A 25,213-nucleotide genomic window follows, 5' to 3' on the forward strand; every position below is an offset into this window, starting at 1 on the left:
GTAAGAATTTCAGGAATTACTTGGAAACTATATTGAAAAATGAAATTCGGTGAGAGAAGATGAGGCAAATTTTAAGAGAAAAAGAAAAGGCAGAAAATAGTCATCTTGAAATTAATTTTAGTTGGGATTATTCTGGAATTTCATAAATCATTCTTAAATTACTACAATGTTAACTGAAAGAATTACTTAAGAGGAAAAAACAAATGATATATAACAGAGATATGCAGAGCCCAGAGGCATGTATGGAATGGTACCAAAGAATTTACCATTTATCATGAACTTAATTGTCACATCAAAAGTATTTTAAATATGTATAAACATCAAAGCAGTAGCCACCAAAAACCATCACTTGCAATCGAGAAGAGCCCCCTATCTTGCTAACTCAAAGCACCAGAAATCATTTACAAGGTGGCCAAAAAGGAAAAAAGAAACATTATAAAGTGAAAAGGCCACCACAAACATGACGTGCAGATACTCAACAGATACAAGGGAAGAAAAAAAAAAAAAACCGAGTGATGTTAATTACCTATTCTGTGCTTGCACATGTTCTCTCAATAACCTTAGAGTCTGTTCTATGCGAATACTTTGATGGAGAACTTGATCCCCTCGAAGAACTATGTCCAAAGAAGCCCAGTTTACCAATTTTCTTTGAGAAAGAACTCATAAACTTACGAGAATTGGACTTCTCCATATCCCTTTTCATACAAACATGTTCTTTCTCCAGATCATTTAGCCTCATCCGCAACCTCGCTAGCTCAAGTTTTAGCTCACGATTTTCTCGTCTCAATGATGCATAGTTGTCTCGTGGAGACATTGCTGCACTTAGCGCACCACTGCTGATCCGCCATGACTGGTGCATTGGCTTGTGGTCGTCATCTCCATACGAACAGCTCAAGGAATTTCGAAGCCTTATTTGCTCAAAGTAGAGCACTTGTACAATAGATTGGAGAGGGAGGCGCTCATTTTGTGCAGCATGTGCACCAGCTTCCTGCGAGAGCTTTTGGAAATCAATCATTTTGCATAGCTTCTTCCGGTCAAACTCTGGTAAACCTTGATGTGCCTGAACATGCATTTACTTCAAATCAGATATAAGGAAATTCCAAAAACCAATTGGTAATATAATTAAACTCTGTTTACTCCCTGTCAATCTCAGTGGTAATTACAAATAGGTGGTAGAAGCACCAGCAAAATATATTTCAAAGAAAACTTGGTTTGCCTATTGGATAAAAGTAGAACTAGCCAAGTTTTTTTTTTTCCTTCTTCTTCTTCTCTCTTGAAATTGATCATGACTATTTCTTGTATTAAGTCTTAGGAGGGGAGTGGTTGGGCAAGTGCTCCCTGTCAAGAATCAAGATCAAGTATCTGTAATATGCAGTGGAAGCCACCTCCACAATCAATCTGTTTCATGTTGCACAATGTTTTTGTCCAGATAAAATTGCAAGCAAAGATGAGCAATACATACCTTCAGGTAAATATCAATGGCTCGATACAAGCCATCATGAACGGTGCGTGCATGTGTCGGCAAAGCCTCTGCAATGACCATGAACTTAGCAAGCTTGAGATTTGCGTCAGGAGCAATTTCGGCAAGGTAATTATCCACTAATTTTGCAACTTTGAACAAGGCAGATTGGGAAGGTGAATGAGGACTATCAGATTCAAAAACAGACGCATCTTCCATATCATCTTCACTATCATCTTGCTGTGAGAAATTTACCAAAATTCTATGAACTGTATCAACATCAAATAAGGTATCGCCTGCATTCCTAAAAGAAGGTATCAGAAGATCATCAAGTGTAGCAATATCCAACTGGGACCCAATCCTCCTCTCCAGATCAAGCCTACAAGCAACTGTACAATCAAGCATAACTGCACTTCGCAAAAGTCCAAAAAGGAATGTGATTGGAACAGCAAGTTTCTCAACAGGTAAGAGGCTGACAATTGTCTCAACCACAAGTTTTTCATGCCCATTTGAACCTGAAAGAAAATCAGCTTTTGCCTGGCTAGATGGATTCCATAAGCTGGATTTCTTTGTCAACTCCTTTTGGGCATAACCAACGAGGGATGCACCAATACTCTCAGGACGGACCCCACGGCACTTCATTGCCGTCATGACTCTTTGATACAAGTCAATCCGCAGAACAGATATATCTTCTATCCACCAGTCCTCGTCACGCTTCGCTTGCCTGTTCATGTTAAGCCTTCCTGAGCTGCTGTACTCTAAGCGTGAGAAGCTTGAAGCAATTTGCTCTGCACAAGCCTTTGAGGCTATTGCATCTATGCAACGGCTAACTATTTTCAGCTCATCTGCAAGAGGGAGCAGGTTTTCACATTGTTGCAAAACCTCAACACATATTTCAAGGTTCTTGCAAACAATACTCTCAATATATTCTTCAGCACGAGAATTAAGATTATCTTTTGAAAACTCTTCAGTCATTTCAAGGTAATCAGAAACACAGCACAGCTGAGCAACATTCATAGATGTAATTTCGAAGTTGATTCCATAACAGAATTTTGCTGCCAACTCAAAGGACTCTGCACCTCCTGGTAAATTAAGAAGCTCTACCCTTGACATATCAGAATCCCTATGTTCTGCAACTAATTTTCGGATTCGCCCACTTCGAGAGACAAGAGGGAACTGCATTTGAGAATCAAGACAATTGAAACCATGAAAAGTATGAAAAAATAGTATCACTGCTATGCATAAAGCAACTTCTTATAATTAAACCAATGGTTATTTGCTCCTTTCTTCTTTTTAGATTTCTTTTAGTGGTGGAGGTTTGTGGGAGAATTGATGGAAAGAGAAGGTTATAGGCACTCACTCTCTTTATGTCTAATGTCGTACTTTCTGCAACTAGGTTATTGTCTAGGGTACAGCAACTAATCTTGGCCCTTTAGTTAATCATTTTCAAGATAGTTAAGTAGGTACACAATGATAGGAAACGATGCTTCACAGCTACAGTTCTGTTAAGTTACCCAACCACAGAATCTATGACACTAGTAAAGGCAGGTGAGCAAGAGCATCACAAATCCAAGAGTGTGTGCCTCATGAAAACATAATTGTGGCAATCTGTAAGTTAGGTTTGGTGGAAATATATAATTCTGACAATAAACTAAATTTGAAAATGTTATTTGAAATTTATGACGAAGAAAAAAAGCAAATTAAAAAGAATTTCATATTCAAAATTCTGGCAACATACATCTCCAATTATAGAAAACGTTCATGCTTACCTAACTTTTATGTGTATATTTTAGTGGTTAAAAAAAAAAAAATGCAATGAGTAGCAAAATATCTGGACAATCAAAATAGTTGATTACTCCCAATTAATCAGAGACAATCAGAATGAGAGACAATGGCTTTCCTTTTCTTATATTCTTATTTTCCTCCCTTGACATACATATTTTTCCCCCCAATTTGATTCTTCTTCTTTTCCCATTTAAGTCACAATTCCAGCAAACTTGAATTTGAGTTCAAGTCCCCTTGTTTTTTTGGAGGTGAAATTTGACTTTAAGACCAATTGTAGCCCCATCCCACACCTTACAAGTGAGATAAACCCCAAGGGCAGATGTCAGGTAATATTCACTAGCAAATAATACCTGCATCAGATATTCATAAGCATACCCAAGAAAGAGAGAACAAACTAGATTTTCACACCTGAAACATAGTATTTATTTAATGCCATCTATTAACTCATTCTTTATGTTTACAAAAGATAATACAGCTGAAGCGAATACCACAATGAAATTGCATTCAAACATATGCATCGCCAACAACTAAATAAAAGAAGCTTCATCCATCACAAGACGCATGCTCTCAATCAGAATATAATGAACAAATTCATAATAAAACAAGGCAGATAGTTACCTTATGTAAATGAAACGTCCCTCCACTCACTTCTATGGTAATATCACTTGGAACATCTCGAAAAATCCTACAACAGGTTATCAGCCAATTACTGACAAAAGAATTATTGCATTTGCATCCATAGAAGAAATGAACAAGTGGGTTTCCAGGTTAAGTTGACAACTTTTAGATCCTGCTCTGACGCTAGCTAATAACAAAAATTATCTTGTTTAAAGATACATGTGAACAACACTAATTGGAGTGTAATTCTGATTCAGGGATCAGCACTAGTTCTAAGCCTATAGATTTATGTCAGAAAATATAAAGAGTTTAGTGATAATCTATTGATTTAACACATAAAGAAATCACTGTTTCTAGAGCATCAGCACTTAAAATATTATAATAATTATTACCATTGAAATATAACCACACAATTTGGAAGGGTAAAAGGTAAAGAAGTAAGCCACATACATTAACACCTGAAAGGAATACTGTACGTTCAAAAGCATTTGGAAGAAATCACATATTTGTTAAAATGTTATATGCAACAGTCAAAAGCTATCATTAGCCATAAATTTAGTTGCAAAATTAGAACAAGACACTATAAATATTTATCAATGCCGACAAAACCTTATATATTCGTTATGTGTTGTAAAGATTCTTAAATCTGAAAAAGAAATCTTATAACAATAACACTTACATTGTTTAATGTGTGTATATGTACCATATGTACTCACATATCACAAATTGAACTCATTCCTTCACTTTGGATCTCTAATGTTAGTCTCTTAAAGTGCTTGTTCTCAAATATTAGTAGTAGTGATAGGTAACAGGAATATGCAAATAAAGCAGAGATGGCATCATTAGAGTGAATTTTTTTTTTTGTTTTCTTGTTTTGGGAAAATACACTTGTGGTGCACATGTGGCATTTTCCATTTATTTTAACCCAAATGCTAACGGAGGGTGTAACTTGTAACAGGGTGATAGTTGGAGGTGATCAAATGTCACATTTTAAACTTCAATGGTCTAAGTGCCAAAGGGGTGGTAGTTTGGGGGTGCTATGTGTATCACTAGAAGTGGAAAACTCAAAATGGACAAACTAATTTAACAGAAAACTAAAAGGAAACTCTAGTTACAAAGGAAGGAACTCAGTCAATTAAGATCGAAAGAAGTGCAATATATTAAAGACTATGGATTAGTACATTTAATTGTAGAAAAGCCAAGTCAAGGGATTGGTAAACCAGGCTGCAACCCGTAGGTTTTCCCAGTAAGTTTTAGAAGGAGTGCCTTGAGGTAAGGCACCAACAGAACACTCCAAGGTGCAGATACTTAACGTTGGCTCTCCAAAGGCCTTTTACTTTTAGTTTAGGTGCATCCTTAAGGCTCAAATAGCACATCTTTTCTGCTAACATGGGATAGGCATTTTCCTAGCTGGACCAATTAGTTAATTGATAGAATTGACCATGGTCAAAACTACGACAATAAGAAAAAAGATTATCTGCTAGTTTTTACATGAAAATTAGTTGATCTCGTATGAAGCATCTTGACCTTTGGTGATACAACAGTTCAGCAAGATTTCTTCAGGCTTGTGTTTTGCATTTTCCTTTTGGATACAAATTTGAGATTTTAATAGCATACCATGCTCTCTTTATTACACAACTTTTTTTTTTCTTTAGGGGTTGGGGGGGACAAAGCTATTCAACTCTTACTGCTGAATGCTCAATTTTCAGCATTCTATTTCTTCTTGCACGGTTCTTCTCTTCTGGTCTGTTAAACTTTACAGTAATGACTTATCCCTCACGCTTTAAGGCTTATGCCTGACCTCATGGACTAGTGACAAATTAAAATTTACACTAGTGAAATATTCTCAAGTTAAACATGAAGAACCAACACCTAAAGCACATTAACATTAACAAAAGACATCATCATACACACAAACAGCAAAAGAAGAAATCAGGAACAAAAGATAGAAAATTGGAAGTAAATCATACAATCAGAATATAGAAATACCATCAAACAAACCTTTCAGCACATCACTCAAGCATTTTTTAAAACAGAAATACATGCATACAAATTATTAAATTTATTTTAAGGAAGGCAGTAACTGAAAATCTGATACTGAAGTGTATTAAACATCAAAACATATCACTCATTGCATCACTTCAGCAACGATAGAATAAAAAACTAGCCATCCAGTACACATGAACAGGAATAAGAACTAATTACAAGATAAAAGGCATAAACCGAGATATCAAACAATTAAGAAATGAAAATATATGCTTATAATAAAAATAAGTAAAAATATGATAATTGGAGTGAATTACAACACTCAAACATAGAAAAAAAAACAAATGCATAAAACAAACCATTCTTCATTGCATCGCTGCCGCGCGCACTTGGCCAACGACAGCTGCTGCTGCTTGTCACTTCGGTCCATGGAGAGCAAGAAAATCCAGAGAGAAAAATGGAAAAAGAGAGAAAAAGAGGATAGAGGTGTTGGTGGTGAGGTTGAGAGAGTGAACTGGGAGAGAGAGAAAGAGAGAGACAAAGACAGAGACCCAGTTGGTGATGTTGCTGTTGGTGAACTTCTTCTTTGGCCATTTTCGTCAAACAGTTGGTGTTCAAAGCCATGGATTGCAATTGTCCAAAGTAACTGGGCCTCTCTTGTGGGTCATACTCCCCTCTTTTTAAGGCTTTGATATCACAATTAAAATGTTCATAATCTCTTCCACTCCAAAACCCAATATTTTTCTTCACAGTTTGGATTTAGTTAATTTCTTTACTATTATTTTGGGTAAAGATTTTGGCTTTATTTAAGCAGGTAATAGGGCGCAAAAGAAGGAGGTGTTTGTGAATGACTGAAGTGTTAACAGGAAAGTCAAAATGACTCATTACGAACAGGGGCCAAAAAAAAGCGGGAACAAAAAAGTAGTTATTCGCTTTAGACAACTTTTGACATATTTCACCTTTTGCCCCCACCTTTAACGGTGAAAACTGAAAAGTGAAATATTCTCTTTGTCATTTTACAATTTTGCTTCTTGGCCCGTTGTTTTCTACTATTTACATGAATATCAAAAGATTTGTTCATTTCTTTTCTTTTCTTTTCTTTTAAACGAAGAACCTCAATGGTCCAAGATGGCTGGCTAAATTCCGGATATTCATGACTTATTCTCAACATGATAGATTTAGGAAATAGGGCTCTCGGGTGATAGAATTGCATAAAGATCTCGTATAATAAGGTTGTCAATTGCACTATAATAAGACAGTTCATGTTAGAATCTGTTCAGATCTCACTTGTTTGGTAAGTGTTTGAACAACTCAAGTGAATAAGGCTCCGACAAACTCTTATGTAGAATAGTCCTATTGTATGAAATCCAAATCCCTTATAGCCTAATGGAGTATTCCTGTACAGAATTAAACCAGAATCTCGCTATCGAAAAATATGACCCCTGACCAATCAATATAGTTGAAAATAACGCTTATTACTAGTAGATAATCAACCAAACTTCGATCATTCATACCTTCATTAGGGTACTAATTAATTATTAAATATCATTAGAGATAGTATTGTGGTGGAAAAAAAGTAGGAGCTTTTCAAGCTCCATTTTCTAGGTAGCTAGCAACTCGATCCATTAGGCAAAAGTAAGGAGAATATAAATTCAAGCAAGGAAAGTGAATTGCCTTGGCCTTTGCAATTTTTCACTTTCCACGTGAAAAAAAAAAAAAAAGAAGAAGAAAAGAAGCAAACAAATAAAAGGTCAAAAAGAAAGCACACTCAGAACATGGATAGGGAGAGGTGTTTATTTTATTTATTTATTTATTTTTTTTGAGAGCATGGATGGAGGGGGTGAGGTCAGTTTTGATAATATCATGATTTATGATTACCCACATCTTCTAGTGGTCATGTTAGGATTAGTGTTGGCCCCATGCGGAAATTATTACCTTATTTGATATCATTTGATATCATATCTTCCACCACCACCACCATTCCTTTCATGTAGATGGGAACAAAAAAATTTTGTTCAAGTCAAAGTCTTCAGAAGACCGTGTGTGGCATGCATGTATGGTCATATATAGACATAAACATGCATGGCGAGCATGGGGAGCATGGAGAGAGCATGGGACTCTGAAGTTATCAGTTAGGAGGAAGCAGATCTAGCTAAGATTTCTTATCATGAAGGAAGAGCCAAACTTAATTATATTTCTAAGCCTATATATATATAAAATATATTTAGGCCCCTTGATTCAAGTTAGTGGGCATAGTGAAATGAAATACTAAGCTCATTTGAAGCTTGAGTGCCTTCTAAGGTTTGGATTGTTTTGATACAGATCTGTCTCTTAATTTTGTGCAGATATTTTTATATTGGATAAGGACTTCAATAATTCATATGTTACATGCATGTTGTGTATATGTTCTTGATCTTAGATTTTGTTCCTTTGCCATTTACATGAATCAATGTGTGATTTTTCTTTCTTACAGGGTTATATTACTAAGAAAGTATCTTCAAAAAAGTCTATTAGTATGACTATTTCAAACTAATATGGCTGAGGCATGCATTTTGAAGTGAAAAGCTATATATGGCATTAGCAATTTTAGAATGAAAAGGAGACCTGCTTTTCCTCATTAGTTCAAGTGGCACATCTTAAATTATTTTATTATCTATTTCACCTTTAAACTTTCATTGCCTATTCTTGCATGACAACAACAAAAAAAAAAAAAAGGATCAATCCCATTTATAAACAAACATTTACAGGCAAATGGGACATCAGCAGATTAAAGAGATAAAACTTTAGTTGGCAAACTGGGATAACAATGACCCACTCACTACATTGGCAAATAATCAGATAGCACTTGCACAGCTACAAGCTCAAGCTCGTCACGTGGCAAACAATCAGGAACCGCCTCTAAGGAGTCTCACATTAAAAAGGTCACAATTTTCAGAAAACAAGTGTTGCCTTCTTTCACCATAAACTTTCTCTCTTACACTTTTCTGTGAGAACTATTTACTGACTTAAGCATTGAAGGCTCCTCAGTCTCAAGGGGTGGCGCTTTTTCGGTGACTTTCTCATTGTTTTGCAGGAGTCTGTTGTTCGTTTTGACCATGCAAAAATCTACTTCAACAGTGACACACGCCCTGAAGGAGATTATAATGGGATAGAATTTGGAATTTAATTATTAATTTTTTTTTTTTTTTTTTTCTGTTTCTTTTGCCCATGTTATACATAAACATGTGTAATAACACCAAATTTCTCTCTTTCATTGATAATTAGAACAACAATGTCCTGCACCATTCTGCCTCAACATTATTGGGAAATGATTGGCAATTACACAACAAAATTCAAGGAGATGAATATCTAAAATTGAGTTTGGTGAAGGGAATCAATCTCAAATTGCAGTCAAATTAAGCCTATGTCTACAGATGTTGATTGATCGGTTTCATTAGTTTGAAGTGGACTTTTCAACCAAGCAAGTGAAGCTGGCCTTCGAACAAATGTAAATGACTCCTTTGAAACGTCTTTTTAATTAGTTGGGTCACATAAGATGTGATATTACTAAATTTTCATTTTGCTATAGTTTTTTCAACGGTTCAGATTCAATTTCAAGTTCTCCATGGAAAAAAATAGAGAAAGAATGAAATTAAAACTGAATCATTTTTAAAAAAATTACAAAAAATCTCCTATAATTTTGTTTACAGCACCTAGGCCAAATCCATTACCTTGGCAAAAAGACTAAAACCAAATCTGAAATGATATTACCGCCACCATAATAGTTACAGGCGATAAAAAAGATATACCATACACATATAACTCTAAAAAGATTGAATAGTCTCTTACAAAATTTAGATAGCGGAATCTCACATTGAATACTAAAAGCTAATTCGAACTAGGTCATTTCATGGCAAGTAGATCATTTATGATCAAGAGAATGAGCTTCAAAATGATGATTCGGAAGTTTTGCAAAGTAGAACTGTGCACAATTATACAAAATAAATCTTTCAAAGAGTAAGGGTTTTTTTTTTTTTTTTTTTTTCTTCCTAATAAGCCAATTCATTTGGGACCTTGCAGCAATTGATGTGGGAAATTGGAACCAAATTCATTGCCTTGTGTTGAGAATTCGATTGGATCAATGGTATGTGAGCTCAAGGAGCCATGGGTGTCATCAATCATGCACAAAGGAATACTTTATAGTGAATGGTAGTTTTAGAGTAGTGTGGTAAAGGTTGTATGTGAACGTCAATCCCAATCATTTGTATATTGCACGCCAAGTTGTATCTGTGACTAATGATGGTGTTTTCTCCGAAAGTGAGAGAAAATAAAAGACAAAAAGTGATAGGTGATAGGACATGATAAAGGTATCCTATGATTTAAGTGTTGGACTTTCACCTTTCACTTTCAAGATTCCTGCTAAATTTAGTCCCATACATGAATAAGGCTCTCGATGAACCTGTTTCCATAAACTTGATTCGGACTCGGTTTATTTAGTATATAAACGAAACATACTTGTATTAATTCAGTTCAACTTGATTAATGCTCATGAATATAGCTTGTAAATACTCGGTTCGACTTGTTAATTCGTACAAATTCAATAGTAATTTTAAAAGTTACAGCAACACTAAAATGATATTTCTAACATTACTCATGTTGTTCATCTTTGTCATCTAGTTAAATGCCAATTGTGTTGCTCTAGATTGATTTTGTTGGGCTTGCTGGTTAATAAATGAATATGCCCCAAATTGGAGACATGACAAGTAGGATATATATATATAGGGGCTGGTATGGGCTAAGGCCCCCTTGGTTTGGAAATTTTTTTTACAAGGGGTTGTTTCAGCAACGTTTAGGGCCTTTGGTCAAACACTCTTTCTTTGCAAATTTCTTAAGCTCTTTGCCTTCATACCAACTTAAACACCGGAGTGACCGTCAAAACCCGGCAGGACGCTTCAATCTTCATGTCCCACCTTCCTCCTCCTCCTCTTCAAATTCTCTCGATTAGGATTTGGGTTGGGGTCAACTGATTCTTCTCTTAAATCACCTATTTTTTTATTCTCCAATGAACGAGCCCAATAATAAGCACAGGAGTTGCACTACCACCGCCCATAGTCTCGGCCACCGGGCAACTTTGTGCACCGAATCCAAACTTGTGCCGATCTCGTTTTGTTACAAACTCTTTGTTGAGCTTTATTGTAAAGGCCCAGCCTCTCTACTATGATGGGCTTAAACCCACGAACTTACTTTCTTTTCTTTTTCTGAAGAAACCTTATTTGATGTGTTTTTTTAAAAAAGAAAAAAATAATGTCTTGAAACAGTGAGATTGTCACATCTGCTTTCCAAGTGAAATTAATCAATCAAATAACTCTTGAAATTAAGGCCGAAAAGAAAATAATACTTGGGCCCAAGGCGTAGCCATCTGAGAGCCCATCGGTTAAGGGCTCACCAACCCGTGGGGGAATTAAGACCCGAGAGGCTTTTTTTTAAAAAAAAAAAATAAAAAAAAAAATAAAGATACTGATCTCATTAAATGATGAAAGTCAAAAGCAAGAAGCTGATACAAGACAGAGCAACACAAACTCTGCCAAATCTTAACCATAGCCAAGACTGGGACTTCACCAACCTGCTAACCTATGTCTAATGTCAAATCTTCTGATACTAGAACTACTCTACTCAGGCAGATTCCAACAAATAGATAGGTGTAGCCTATAACTAAACCCCCACAACCCAAAGCCAGGACACCTTATTAAAAGAAAAAAAAAAACTACTGTTAATTCATGTACAAATACATTTAAGGAATAGATCTGCTTCGAACAGACTAGATATAAGACATGAGTAGCCCAAATACATCAATAAAAATAAAAAATAAACTAAAAAAACTAAACACACCTTCATATCAAATGATCACTCGTCCCTGTCTCTCTCTAGCACCTGAGCACATAAAAAGTTATAGTATATCCTTCGCCTAGCTGCTTCTCTTAAGCAAACCGGCTCCACCCTCTGGTGAGATAAGCATTTTCACCACTTGTATGAAAAAGCATTGGCCAGTGCTTATTTTGAACGTCATAGACAAGTCACTTCACTTCCATTTAAAGGATCCCTAATATTGATTAACATGTAACTAGTTTCATTTCTCTGTATTCATGTTATGAAATTTTTCCAGTTTTCTGTACAAAGAAGTATGAATGAGGAGATATGTTTCTGTCAACCAAGCATGGAGCATGCCATAGAAAGCAGCAAGGAAAGATACCTAACCCAACAAAAAAGGTTCCATGAGAATAAAATCATGGATCAACTTGCTACGGATGATATATCTGATGACAAATTCATATGGACAAAAATTTTCTCTAAACTAGTTTGGAAGAAATATCTTCAAACCCATTTAAAATAGTGCCAAGTGCCTATAAACATTTAAAACATTAGTCTAAGTTAGTAAACTGCTATTAATGACTTTAAGAATTTAACGTGCGTTTTAAATGTTTATAGACAATTGACACTATTTTAAATGGAGTTGGATGATATTTCCTCCAAACTGATTTGGAGGAAATTTCTATCCGATCTATATATGAAGAAACTATGGAAACCATAACCAAAAACAGAGGAGCAGAATCTGGCTTCATGTGTATGTCAGTTGGTGACAAAATGTCTCTCACCTAAATACAATGTCTCTGGTGGGATTCAAATCTCTTCTAAGGTTGTAATATCTTTTACGACAAAGTCATGACAGTATACAATTAGTGAAATAAAATATAATGACTAACTTATTAATCATACACTCTAATTTATTTTACCATACCAATTATAAACCGTCACGTCAGATTATAAATGACTTTGTCATTTACAAGAAGATCTTAGAAATCTCAAGACACAAAATATTTGTCACTGCAACCATGAGTAGCATGAAGATGCTTCTGATAATTATTAATCCTTTCAAAGGGATCAAGAGGGTTAGATTGTTTGGGAAGCACTACCATTATCTACTTGGTTCAACTTAAAAAAAGATACAAACATATCCAATCAAACCAATTGCTAAATACTACTTATCTCAAAAGCTTAAGCTAATAGAAAGAGGTAAATTTAATTGCTTAGGATTTGTTTGGTTTATGAAATAGAAAAGGGAATAGTTATTACTTGAAATGGAAGAGGTTGGAATGAAATAATTATTCTAATTCTCTAGTTTGATAGCAACACATATTTCATAATTGAAATTGAACTAAAATTACTAAAAAGGTCATTTAATTTCTAATTTTTCCAAATCTTAAATAAAAATAAAAATAAAAATGGTTAAACGTGTGATGGCCAACCACTCGACCACCACAGCATGCACTAGGGGTGGCCCCAGGGCCAAGGCCACCCACGGTGAGATTCCGGGGTGGCCGAGCCACCCTGACTCACATCGGAGGTGGTTGCGCCACCCTCAAAAGACCTCGGCAAGGTCCATGCTAGCCATCCCGGAATCTTACAAGGCCAACCCCGATGGCCCTGGGGCCGCGCCAACCCATATGGCCATTGGGAAAAAAAATTGCACAAGGCGAGAGCGAACGGAAACAGAAAAGGAGCCATCCTCCTATGCATATTACATACCTATGAGGGCTAACATGGATTATTGTGATCGGCAAACCTCTGTTTCGATCCGAGAGTGAAATCCATGGGCGTTCTCTCGCTCACTCTCTCACATGCGTGGACTTGAAAAGCTGTTACGTGGCAGTGCAATAGGAGAAGTCTTGTGCCTTACATGAAAAAGCCAGCTGTGAAGAAGATTTTAGTAGTAGATATTTTATTAATAAATAAAATATGCAGTAGGATTTGGATTCTTGTTCATAAAGCAAGAATCCTTGTGTGATTTGGATTCTTGCTCATAAAGCAAGAATCTGAAGTAATTAATAAGGGAATTTGACTCCCAGTAGGTTTAGGACTTCTATTTCCAGCCGTGTGTTTCTTTCCTTTCTAATTTGTCATGTATTCCTCTATATAAGCAGAAGGTTATGAATAAAAAGCATCAGAAAATTATTATACAACTCTTGTAGTTGCTTGGGAGGCTAGGGTACCTCGAATACCCTTTTCTATCTATCACCATAGGTAAACTCAAGAAACCAAATCTTGTAGTTTTGCCGGTATCTCGACCCATAACACGTTCACAAACACAAGCCCATAACAATTTGGTATCAGAGCCAAGTTACGACATGGCGGACCAAAGATTGGAGCGTTTGGAAAAAGAGATGAGTTCTCTCAGCACTGGCCAGCAACTTATGGAGGAAAGAATTGGCAAAAGAATGGAGGAGATGATGGCTGCCTTTCACAACCAATTCCAGAATTTTCAAAGTTGCGAATCGAGTTCTAAAAATAAGGGTGTCAAAACCTATGCTAGCAGAACAGACTCTGGGTCTGTGGCACCGAAGATTGCCAAGCTTAATTTTCCACGGTATGATGGGTCTGAAGACCCCACGAGTTGGGTGTGTAGAGCGGAGCAATTTTTCAACTTTCAAAACACCCCGGAGGAAGAGAAAATTCCATTGGCAGCCTATCATCTAGAAGGCGAAGCCCAACTGTGGTATCAGTTATTCAAGGAGAGTGAGGAAGAACCAACCTGGACCGCCATGAAAGATGGCTTACACGTTCGTTATGGGCCAACTCAGTTCGATGATTTTTTTGGTGATTTAACCAAACTCCGGCAGACGGGGACTGTTCGGAAGTACCAAAGTCAATTCGAAAGGCTCTTGAGCAGGGCTGGACGGTTGGCGGTAGCCCAACAAGTGGGAGGATTCGTCAGTGGATTGCGTGACAACATCCGTGCGGAGGTGCAAGCCTCTCGGCCCAGCAATTTGACAGAAGCAGTGGGGTTAGCCAGACTTTTTGAAGCACGTCACACAGCCCAAAAGAAAACCACCGGATTTCCTGAGGAAAGAAGACCAAATTTTCCTCCCCTGCCTTCTGCTAATCTAGCCCGGAATCGAGTTCCTACAATCAAGAGATTAAGCCCAGCCGAGTTAAAGGATAGGAGAGATAGGGGACTTTGTTTCAACTGTGATGATAAGTTTTCCCCAGGCCATCGTTGTAAGAAACTCTTCCTTTTGGAAGGAGTTTATGAGGAGGAGGACCCTGGGCAGGAGGGAGGAATTAGAGAACAGAATTATGGGGATGAAGAAGAGGTCCCAGAGATATCACTCCATGCCATTGCAGGAATTCACGCCCCACAAACTATGCGTGTGAAAGGCATCGTCAATAAAACTCGGGTAACCATGCTAGTAGACTCCGGAAGCACACATAATTTTCTAAGTGTGGAACTTGCCGACAAATTAGGATTGATCCCAGAAAAAGCTACTAGTTTTGAAGTAATGGTAGCCAACGGTGAGAAGTTGTCAAGCAAGGGTAAATGCTGCGGTATCCAGGTTTGGCTTCACGGTACCCCTTTTGTGCTTGATTTTTATCTATTATCTTTGAGTGGGTATGATTTTGTACTAGGAGCCCAGTGGTTAAGGATCCTTGGTCCAATCGTTTGGGATTTTTCTAAGCTTTTTATGAGTTTTCAATGGAATGGGAAGAGGGTGACATTGCACGGCATGGCCTCTCCGGCCAACAAACTTATTGAAGGCTCAAAAATGACAAAGGCAGTAAATAAGCAACAGGGAGGTATCTTGCTCAGCATTTTTGCCATTCATATGGGTGCCGAACAGCCCCAACAAGAAGTTTCTAATCCACAATTGCAGCAACTCCTTACGGAATTCCATGCAGTATTTGAGGGACCTCACGGGCTGCCCCCTAATCGCACTCATGACCACCAAATTCCATTGGTGGAAGGCGCGGGTCCTGTAAATGTCCGCCCATACCGCTACCCGTACTACCAAAAAAATGAGATTGAAAAAATAGTTGCTGGGTTACTAAGTAGCGGAGTCATAAGGGCTAGCACTAGTCCTTATTGTAACATCCCCAGCCCGTTAAGGCTGAGTTTGCCACTTTTCTTCTTTTACAACAAAAATTCTTGCAAAGATCTATAAGGTTTATCTGAGTACTTGATTTTAAAAGATACGAAAAATGTATAAAACATTATTCAAGAGATTTTATTACAAGCGAAATTAGAAAACATTAAACTTTAGTGCGGAATGTCATATTATTACAATAACTGATATGAAAAGACTTTGAAAATTAATAATTATTCCCACCCCATTCCGGCCTCCTATTCCAGCATCCTTTCTACCTGAAAACAAGAAATAAAACTGAATGAGCCCAAAGGGGGCCCAGCAAGTAACATCCACAACCATAAATAGTTTTACTCCTTGTTCTCAGTTTTGAAAATCATTTTCGCAAATAAATATAATTCTAGCCATAATAATATCTGTATGTACGGTTGCATCTCCCGTAACATATACATACTATTACATCTAGTAATAGATCATCGTTGTAAATCATCTTTATAAATCATCATCATAATGCATCATTATAAATAATCTTTGTAAATCATCTCTGTAAATCATCATAGCATATCATCGTTGAAAATATAGTATCATTTTCTCATAATAGGGCCCATGTACACTATTACCCCTGTGTACGAGGGTTGCGGGTCCTTGTGACCATGGCACTGAACTGTGGCCACAGCCATGCCCGACCGTCAATTAACTCTTTCTTGGTGCACTCAACGGTCTAGTTGATGGAATACCACCTTCTGGCATAGCCTCCTTCAGTGGTTTCGCCTCCATCCGAGTATCGGTACCGAACTCTCATCTTATCTTATCTTGGGGCCAAAAATACTCTCCTCCATACATGTGCCCTCATTTCATAAACATTTATCTCATCTCTTGTACTTTTCTTTGTACTTCTTTTGATGCATCTTAGGGCAACATGTAGGAGGGTTTATCATCATTTTTCTTTCTTATAATCATCATCATTTCTCAACTTTCTTTTCTTAAAATGGAAACTTTTCCAAATATAAACTTGTTGTGCTAAAAAAGCCTTTAAAGAAATATAAACTTTCTAAATAATTCTTTTAGAAATCCTTCATGCATGCAACATAACTTCATAATACGTAAATAAAATAATCATTTACAATTTGATACAAGAATATATAAATAGCATGACATGAAGTAATTTTAGAAGGGGTAGTGAATTTACTTACTTCTAGACTGAAGCTAAAAGTGGTATGAAGGAATCCAGTTGCTCCAATATGACTAACACCACTAGTATATCTTTTGAAACTAATTTCTAAAGTCCGCTATCTCTTGTGTTCTTTCTTTCTTGTAGCGCTTGGTCTCGCCCTTTCTCTCTCTGTTTTGAGTAAATACTCTTAGAAAGAAGAAAGACCGAGTAAAAAGCGGAAGAAGGAAGAATATATGCAAGAGATGGGAGAGGAGATGAGTTGTGAAAATTGTGAAGGAGAAGAGCTCTATTTATAGGAGAAAATCAAACACTATTCTACCTTCAATTTACAATTATACCCTCATTTTACTATTTCACCTACCACCTACTATTCCACCTACCACTTACTATTCTACCTACCACTTACTATTTCACCTACCACCTACTATTCCACCTACCACTTACTATTCTACCTACCACTTACTATTTCACCTACCACTTACTATTCCACCTACCACTTACTATTCTACCTACCAATTTCCAATTACCATTCATACAATATCATAAATTTTTCAAGAATTAACATCATTGCCTAATATGAATATAATCATAGCATCAAATTAATATCTCTAAAATAAGACTTTCAAAATCTGAGGTGCTACATATTTACTATCCTATTATTTCACCAATTACCATTCTCTAATTACCACTCTCATAAATTTCCCAAGAATTAAAATCCTTAGCTACAATGGATATTAAAATAACATCAGAATAATCTATTTAAATAGCTTTGAAAATTCTGGGGCACTACAATCTTCCCTCCTTATTAGAATTTCGTCCTCGAAATTAAAACCTATAATATTATCGTCCAATCTTCAAGTTGAGGGATTCAGATTTAAATAATCATTTCAATCCTTCATCAAAGCCTACTCTCTTTTATCATATTGAAATTTTATCTCCTTCTACTAGGAGTAAATCTTATTCACAGTCTAAAGTCACGATTTCTGCAATCATTCATCAGTTCACACTAAAATCATACCTCAAAATCTTTTCCATTGTTTCTTTCCAACCTCAATAACAACAATCGAGTTATTCATCAACAGTCTACAATCAAGGTTTAAACATCAAATTAATAAATCATGTGATCAATAGTTTATACCTCCAAACATCATAGTCCTCATTTCAAGCCTGCAATAATTTTCTCGATCTAATTTAATCAATTTTATTAAAAAGGTGTAAAAATCATTCCTGCCTATATTCTCTTTAGTATCTCAGTATTCCAAATCATGCATACGAAATTTGATGCTCTAATAATTATTAACTCCTCACCATCATAAATCTGTAAAAGTAAATAGCACCATCATTCTATAGTTTATATCTCCCAAAAACGTCATTACACGAATATACCTTAGAAGTGACATCATAATTTGATTTATTCTAAATACACAATTATTTCTATTTTCTCATCCCAAATCTTGCGTCGATGTTACAATATCAGCAAAATCTCTCTGTACTACATCTTTACTTAACAAATCATAACTCAACAAAAGAAACTCGTAATTATGATTTCAACTCAAACGAAATACACGATTACATCAAATGTAAGATTCTCATCCATTCTTGACTAATACATATTGTGCTTGCTGCGTTCTAAAGATGAAATTGATAAGCAAGCAAAGTAGGATATGGGTAAGTTTCCAAGCTGGATGTTCCAAAGTACACATGCTAAAATCTTTCTCTCTTGGGTCTTGCAAGGTCAAGAAGAGAAAGAGAGAAAGATAGTCCTGTTGCTTTCTAGAAATGAAGATTTGAAAAGCATTTCAGGACATGATTTGCATGTGAGCTCTTTCCGAGACTATCAAAATACCCACATCGGAAGCTCTCTCTCTTCTGTCATGTATGGATACTTGAAGAGAAGAGAGATATTTAGCCTGAGAAGCATGATCAAGGATAATCTTGCTTCCTCAGGACATGATCAACGATAATCTTGCTTCAATGGTTTACCACTGAGAGTATAAGGTGTTGGGTTTGTGAATCATGTTGTGATGCTGCATTTTTCTCTTGAGGATACGCTCAACTAGGAGAACAGTCGAGCTTTCATTGTATGGAAGGCTATTAACAGAAGATTTCAGGTGAAGGGGTATGATCAGAAGGCATGCGTTGCAATGGAGAAAGAGGTGTGAATTTATATGAAGGGTTTCTGGATAACGAACGAGCGCGTGGTGCGCGTTGGCATGACATTTCATTCAGTTGCCCACGCATGGTATCCGAAGTCGTTGATTGAACAGTGAGTTTGAAAAATGAGCTCAGTCGAATTATGACAGGAGACAAGATCCTACTTTCACGGGATCTTTTGACAAAATTTCCCTCGCGGCCCGAGGTCGCCTAACGCTTTGTTGTTTACTGTTTATTTCACCTGAAGTGAAAAATTCCTTTAAAGCCACTCGTCGGCTGCTTCCAGAAACTTCAAAAAAAATCTCTTCAGTTTCTGACGCTCAGTCTCTTTTCAATACTTCATCTCTCCCAAATTTCTTCGTATTCTCAACTATTTTTCCTTACTCTCCTAAATATGGGAGCATCATCATCATCCGTTAACAACCTCGATTTGAATGTTGCTCCTGCAGCACAACCCATTGTTATGCCTGACGTGCAACCGGATGTGCCTATTGTTCCCCCTGAAGTGCCTACTATACATCCCGTCGTACCTATTGCACACCCTAATGAACTTGCTACAAATCCTGATGTATGGCAGCCAACTTTTGCCTTTGACAATCGTCCTATTACTATTCACGATTCTGTCATGCTCCACGATTCTACTGCTGTAGCGGTGGCCAAAGGTTTCGTAATTCCACGGGATCAGACATTGTTAGCTGATAGATCGGATACTGATGCTATTAATGATTCATTGGCGTTCAGTATCCAAGATGCTGCTTTAGTTTCTGACATGGCACAACGTTTGAGTGCCAGAGCTAAAAAGCTGAAAGTCTCAAGAAACCAAATCGGGGTCTTACAGCGACTGCTCAAATACTACAAACGAAAACACATAGATTTGAAGCAGGAGAATGCTCAGCTGAAAAAGATGGTGTTATCTTATGCGGAATACATGGGACCAAAGATGCTAGAAATGGAGAAAAATACCGAACGTCTCCAGCGACAGTACGATAAACTCTGGGTCGATTTTCAAGGGTGTAGCAAGTCTTCCCGCACAGGCACTAGTCGGGTACCTCATTATAAATAAATATTCTCTTTGATAATTCAATTATATAACTATATGGGATTCTGCTCACACTAGGTTTTCTCTATGCAGAAATAATCTTCCTGGAGCAGCTCTGAAGAATCATCCGCTCATCATTACCACATGTCTCTTTATGCAACAAATTTCTTTTTCTTTTTTTTTTTTTCTTTTTTTTTATGGACACTGGTATGTAATATTATAAGGAGCTTGTTTTCCAAACATTTCTTTTCGTAATCATTCAGTACTCATTCAATATTCATTATATAATCATCATGTCATTATAATAACTTCATTTAAATAAACAATCTGTTTAACAAGTTAATCACTCAATAAAACATCTAAGTATGCACTATCACATGTTATCAACCTCTAAAATACTTTAATATCATTGAACATATATCTTATAAGAGAAATTTAGATCATGTCACTATATTATATCACTGTATCATATTGTCTTTCAACTCTTACCTTTATGCTTCAATTTACCTCAAGAATAATAATCCATTATCTTTACTTAGTAAAAGAAAATTATATCAAAAGCTTTGGCATGTAACTAAATTTCTCATAATTTCATATCCACTAATGCCTCAAAATTTAAATCTTATCCACAACCTAGGAGCATCAATTCATCCTCAAAACTTTAAGCATCACTTCAATATAATTTACCTCAATTACAGAAAACCTAACACCTCAAATTCTAAGGATCACCTCAAAGATTTCATGAATTGTACCTTAAAGTCATCACAATCATTTGAAAATATCAAAATCCTTAAACCATGACTTTATATATCAAAATATCTTATAGATTCTAGGGTATCCCTCATTTGCATTTATCCCTGCAGTACTTAGGCATTCACTTCATGCCACTACGTAATCCTTATTCATCAATTCATATATTACAACATCAATCATAGTATCATTATTGTCATCAACCAAACCTTAGCCATTACCAAAAACTCATATAAACTATTATATCATTAATTCAGTTCAAGAATCATTTCACAACCGACATCCATAAGACCATTCGTTACTAAGTCACTTACACCATTTGTGTCACAACCTAAATCAATAAAACCATTTTGTCACCAAATTAATTTCACAAATTAGCTCGCAACCTAAATCTATAAAATCATCATACGATTTTTAAATCATGATCAATAATCTTTTCTAAATCCTCGAGACACCTTAAAATATACCCTTATCAATCGATACTCTAGAAAACTGCCGCAAATCCAAATAGGCAGATACTATAGATCACAACCTATCTATAAAATAAAAATTCATCTCCGTCATTAACATGATCACAATAATAAAATCCTCCAAATTAATCACACTAAGATGATTTTTTTTTTTTTTTTTTTTTTTTAACAAAAATTAACCATTAGAAAAATGCTCATGCATCATTTACTAGAGACCACACAACAATGCACACTCTACTTGGCCGGAATGTGGCTTCTCATTAACCCCCCCCCAAATTTTTTTTTTTTTTTTTTGAAAAGTTTGCCAGAACCTTATAACCTTTGCTCTGATACCAAAATTGTAACATCCCCAGCCCGTTAAGGCTGAGTTTGCCACTTTTCTTCTTTTACAACAAAAATTCTTGCAAAGATCTATAAGGTTTATCTGAGTACTTGATTTTAAAAGATACGAAAAATGTATAAAACATTATTCAAGAGATTTTATTACAAGCGAAATTAGAAAACATTAAACTTTAGTGCGGAATGTCATATTATTACAATAACTGATATGAAAAGACTTTGAAAATTAATAATTATTCCCACCCCATTCCGGCCTCCTATTCCAGCATCCTTTCTACCTGAAAACAAGAAATAAAACTGAATGAGCCCAAAGGGGGCCCAGCAAGTAACATCCACAACCATAAATAGTTTTACTCCTTGTTCTCAGTTTTGAAAATCATTTTCGCAAATAAATATAATTCTAGCCATAATAATATCTGTATGTACGGTTGCATCTCCCGTAACATATACATACTATTACATCTAGTAATAGATCATCGTTGTAAATCATCTTTATAAATCATCATCATAATGCATCATTATAAATAATCTTTGTAAATCATCTCTGTAAATCATCATAGCATATCATCGTTGAAAATATAGTATCATTTTCTCATAATAGGGCCCATGTACACTATTACCCCTGTGTACGAGGGTTGCGGGTCCTTGTGACCATGGCACTGAACTGTGGCCACAGCCATGCCCGACCGTCAATTAACTCTTTCTTGGTGCACTCAACGGTCTAGTTGATGGAATACCACCTTCTGGCATAGCCTCCTTCAGTGGTTTCGCCTCCATCCGAGTATCGGTACCGAACTCTCATCTTATCTTATCTTGGGGCCAAAAATACTCTCCTCCATACATGTGCCCTCATTTCATAAACATTTATCTCATCTCTTGTACTTTTCTTTGTACTTCTTTTGATGCATCTTAGGGCAACATGTAGGAGGGTTTATCATCATTTTTCTTTCTTATAATCATCATCATTTCTCAACTTTCTTTTCTTAAAATGGAAACTTTTCCAAATATAAACTTGTTGTGCTAAAAAAGCCTTTAAAGAAATATAAACTTTCTAAATAATTCTTTTAGAAATCCTTCATGCATGCAACATAACTTCATAATACGTAAATAAAATAATCATTTACAATTTGATACAAGAATATATAAATAGCATGACATGAAGTAATTTTAGAAGGGGTAGTGAATTTACTTACTTCTAGACTGAAGCTAAAAGTGGTATGAAGGAATCCAGTTGCTCCAATATGACTAACACCACTAGTATATCTTTTGAAACTAATTTCTAAAGTCCGCTATCTCTTGTGTTCTTTCTTTCTTGTAGCGCTTGGTCTCGCCCTTTCTCTCTCTGTTTTGAGTAAATACTCTTAGAAAGAAGAAAGACCGAGTAAAAAGCGGAAGAAGGAAGAATATATGCAAGAGATGGGAGAGGAGATGAGTTGTGAAAATTGTGAAGGAGAAGAGCTCTATTTATAGGAGAAAATCAAACACTATTCTACCTTCAATTTACAATTATACCCTCATTTTACTATTTCACCTACCACCTACTATTCCACCTACCACTTACTATTCTACCTACCACTTACTATTTCACCTACCACCTACTATTCCACCTACCACTTACTATTTCACCTACCACTTACTATTCCACCTACCACTTACTATTCTACCTACCAATTTCCAATTACCATTCATACAATATCATAAATTTTTCAAGAATTAACATCATTGCCTAATATGAATATAATCATAGCATCAAATTAATATCTCTAAAATAAGACTTTCAAAATCTGAGGTGCTACATATTTACTATCCTATTATTTCACCAATTACCATTCTCTAATTACCACTCTCATAAATTTCCCAAGAATTAAAATCCTTAGCTACAATGGATATTAAAATAACATCAGAATAATCTATTTAAATAGCTTTGAAAATTCTGGGGCACTACACTTATTCATCCCCGGTTCTATTAGTCAAGAAACATGATGGTTCGTGGCGCTTATGTGTTGACTATCGGGCTCTCAATCGGCTTACCATCAAGGATAAATTTCCTATTCCGGTCATTGACGAGCTGTTGGATGAACTACATGGAGCCCAATATTTTTCCAAACTGGACCTTCGGTCCGGCTATCATCAAATACGGATGCAAGCAAAGGACGTGGAAAAAACAGCTTTTAGAACTCATCATGGGCATTTCGAATTTTTGGTGATGCCATTTGGGCTTACAAACGCCCCATCTACGTTCCAATCATTGATGAACGACATATTCCGCAACTACACCCGTAAGTTCGTTCTTGTTTTTTTTGATGATATTTTAATTTACAGTAGTTCAGGGATGACCACTTGCAACATTTAGCCATGGTGCTTAAAATTTTATGGGCTAACCGTTTGTATGTGAGGAAGGATAAGTGTAGCTTTGGGCAGCAGCAAGTTCATTACTTGGGGCATATAATCGGGCGTGACGGTGTCTCCATGGACCCTGATAAAATCACAGCTATGTTAAATTGGCCCAAGCCTAATACCCTCAAGGCATTAAGGGGGTTCTTAGGCCTTACCGGCTATTACCGGAAATTTATTCAACACTATGGTGCAATTGCTCGTCCTCTAACCCAGCTCTTAAAAAAGGAGGCCTTCAAATGGGATGATGATGCAGCGAAAGCCTTCCAACATCTCAAGATTGCCATGACTCAAGCACCCGTTCTAGCCTTGCCCGATTTTTCCAAGACATTTGTTATCGAGTGTGATGCTTCTGGGGTGGGCATCGGAGCTGTGCTCATGCAAGAACGCAGGCCCATTGCCTTCTTTAGCCAAGCCCTCCATGGAAGAAATTTACAACTCTCCACATATGAGAAGGAGATGCTAGCTCTCGTGTCTTCGGTACAAAAATGGCGCCCATATTTGTTGGGCCAAAGCTTTGTAGTTCGTACGGATCATCGCAGTCTCAAGTACTTATGGGATCAAACCATAGTAACGGAAGCACAACAAAAATGGCTCATTAAACTTGTGGGCTATGATTTTTCAATTGAATACAAAAAGGGAAACGATAACTCTGTGGCTGATGCTCTGTCACGCCAAATGGAAGGACAACTGTTGGCCATCTCACAGCCCGTGCCGAGATGGGTGGAGCCCATTCAATCTGAGGTACAGCAAGACGTGAACTTGCAGCAGCTGATACGCAAAATTCAAGACGATGAGGCTGTGAGGCCCTGGCGTTACCATGCTGGTCTGCTATATTTCAAGGATCGAATCTACCTCCAGTCTACTTCCCCATTGACACAAGCCATCCTTGCTGAATTTCACAACAACACTCATGAAGGGTACCACAAGAGTTTGCAACGTATTAAATGTGTGTTTTATTGGCAGGGAATGAAGCAGCAGCTTAAGGAATTCATTAAACAATGTGATGTTTGCCAAAGACATAAGTCTGAAAATACCAAGCCAGTCGGCCTCTTGCAGCCGCTGCAGGTGCCATCTCAAATTTGGGCTGACATATCCATGGATTTTATTGATGGGCTGCCGCTCTCTTGCGGTAAGACAACAATTTTT

The 25,213-nt window shown here is 36.6% G+C and overlaps 2 protein-coding genes across 2 annotated transcripts; one reads left to right on the top strand and one right to left on the bottom strand.

Moving 5' to 3' along the window:
• Window positions 1–241: 241 nt before the first annotated feature.
• On the bottom strand, window positions 242–6,657 carry LOC132166125 (Phototropic-responsive NPH3 family protein). Its single transcript, XM_059576891.2, has 4 exons — window positions 6,208–6,657; window positions 3,863–3,929; window positions 1,463–2,635; window positions 242–1,060 (listed from the first exon to the last, which is right to left on the bottom strand). Exons 1-4 carry the CDS (start codon window positions 6,276–6,278, stop codon window positions 527–529), a joined length of 1,845 nt encoding a protein of 614 aa, XP_059432874.1. The 5' UTR covers window positions 6,279–6,657; the 3' UTR covers window positions 242–526.
• On the top strand, window positions 6,277–24,023 carry LOC148583179 (uncharacterized). Its single transcript, XM_088511601.1, has 3 exons — window positions 6,277–6,490; window positions 13,907–15,745; window positions 23,641–24,023. The coding sequence occupies exons 1-3, from the start codon at window positions 6,277–6,279 to the stop codon at window positions 24,021–24,023; spliced, it is 2,436 nt and encodes an 811-aa protein (XP_088367727.1).
• The last annotated feature ends 1,190 nt before the right edge of the window (window positions 24,024–25,213 follow it).

Source organism: Corylus avellana, chromosome 11, assembly GCF_965113065.1.
Source record: "Corylus avellana chromosome 11, dhCorAvel1.hap1.2, whole genome shotgun sequence".
NCBI classification, from domain to species: domain Eukaryota; kingdom Viridiplantae; phylum Streptophyta; class Magnoliopsida; order Fagales; family Betulaceae; genus Corylus; species Corylus avellana.

Bases quoted from the DNA above. Each gene is read 5' to 3' on its own strand.
- LOC148583179 (XM_088511601.1), top strand. From the start codon at position 6,277: ATGGAGAGCAAGAAAATCCAGAGAGAAAAATGGAAAAAGAGAGAAAAA. The intron at 6,491-13,906 runs GTAACTGGGCCT...CTATCACCATAG, and splicing joins ATGGATTGCAATTGTCCAAA to GTAAACTCAAGAAACCAAAT. The intron at 15,746-23,640 runs GTAACATCCCCA...CGGTTCTATTAG, and splicing joins GGCTAGCACTAGTCCTTATT to TCAAGAAACATGATGGTTCG.
- LOC132166125 (XM_059576891.2), bottom strand. From the start codon at position 6,278: ATGGACCGAAGTGACAAGCAGCAGCAGCTGTCGTTGGCCAAGTGCGCG. The intron at 2,636-3,862 runs GTAACTATCTGC...TCTCAAATGCAG, and splicing joins GGACGTTTCATTTACATAAG to TTCCCTCTTGTCTCTCGAAG. The intron at 1,061-1,462 runs GTATGTATTGCT...ATGCATGTTCAG, and splicing joins CCATTGATATTTACCTGAAG to GCACATCAAGGTTTACCAGA.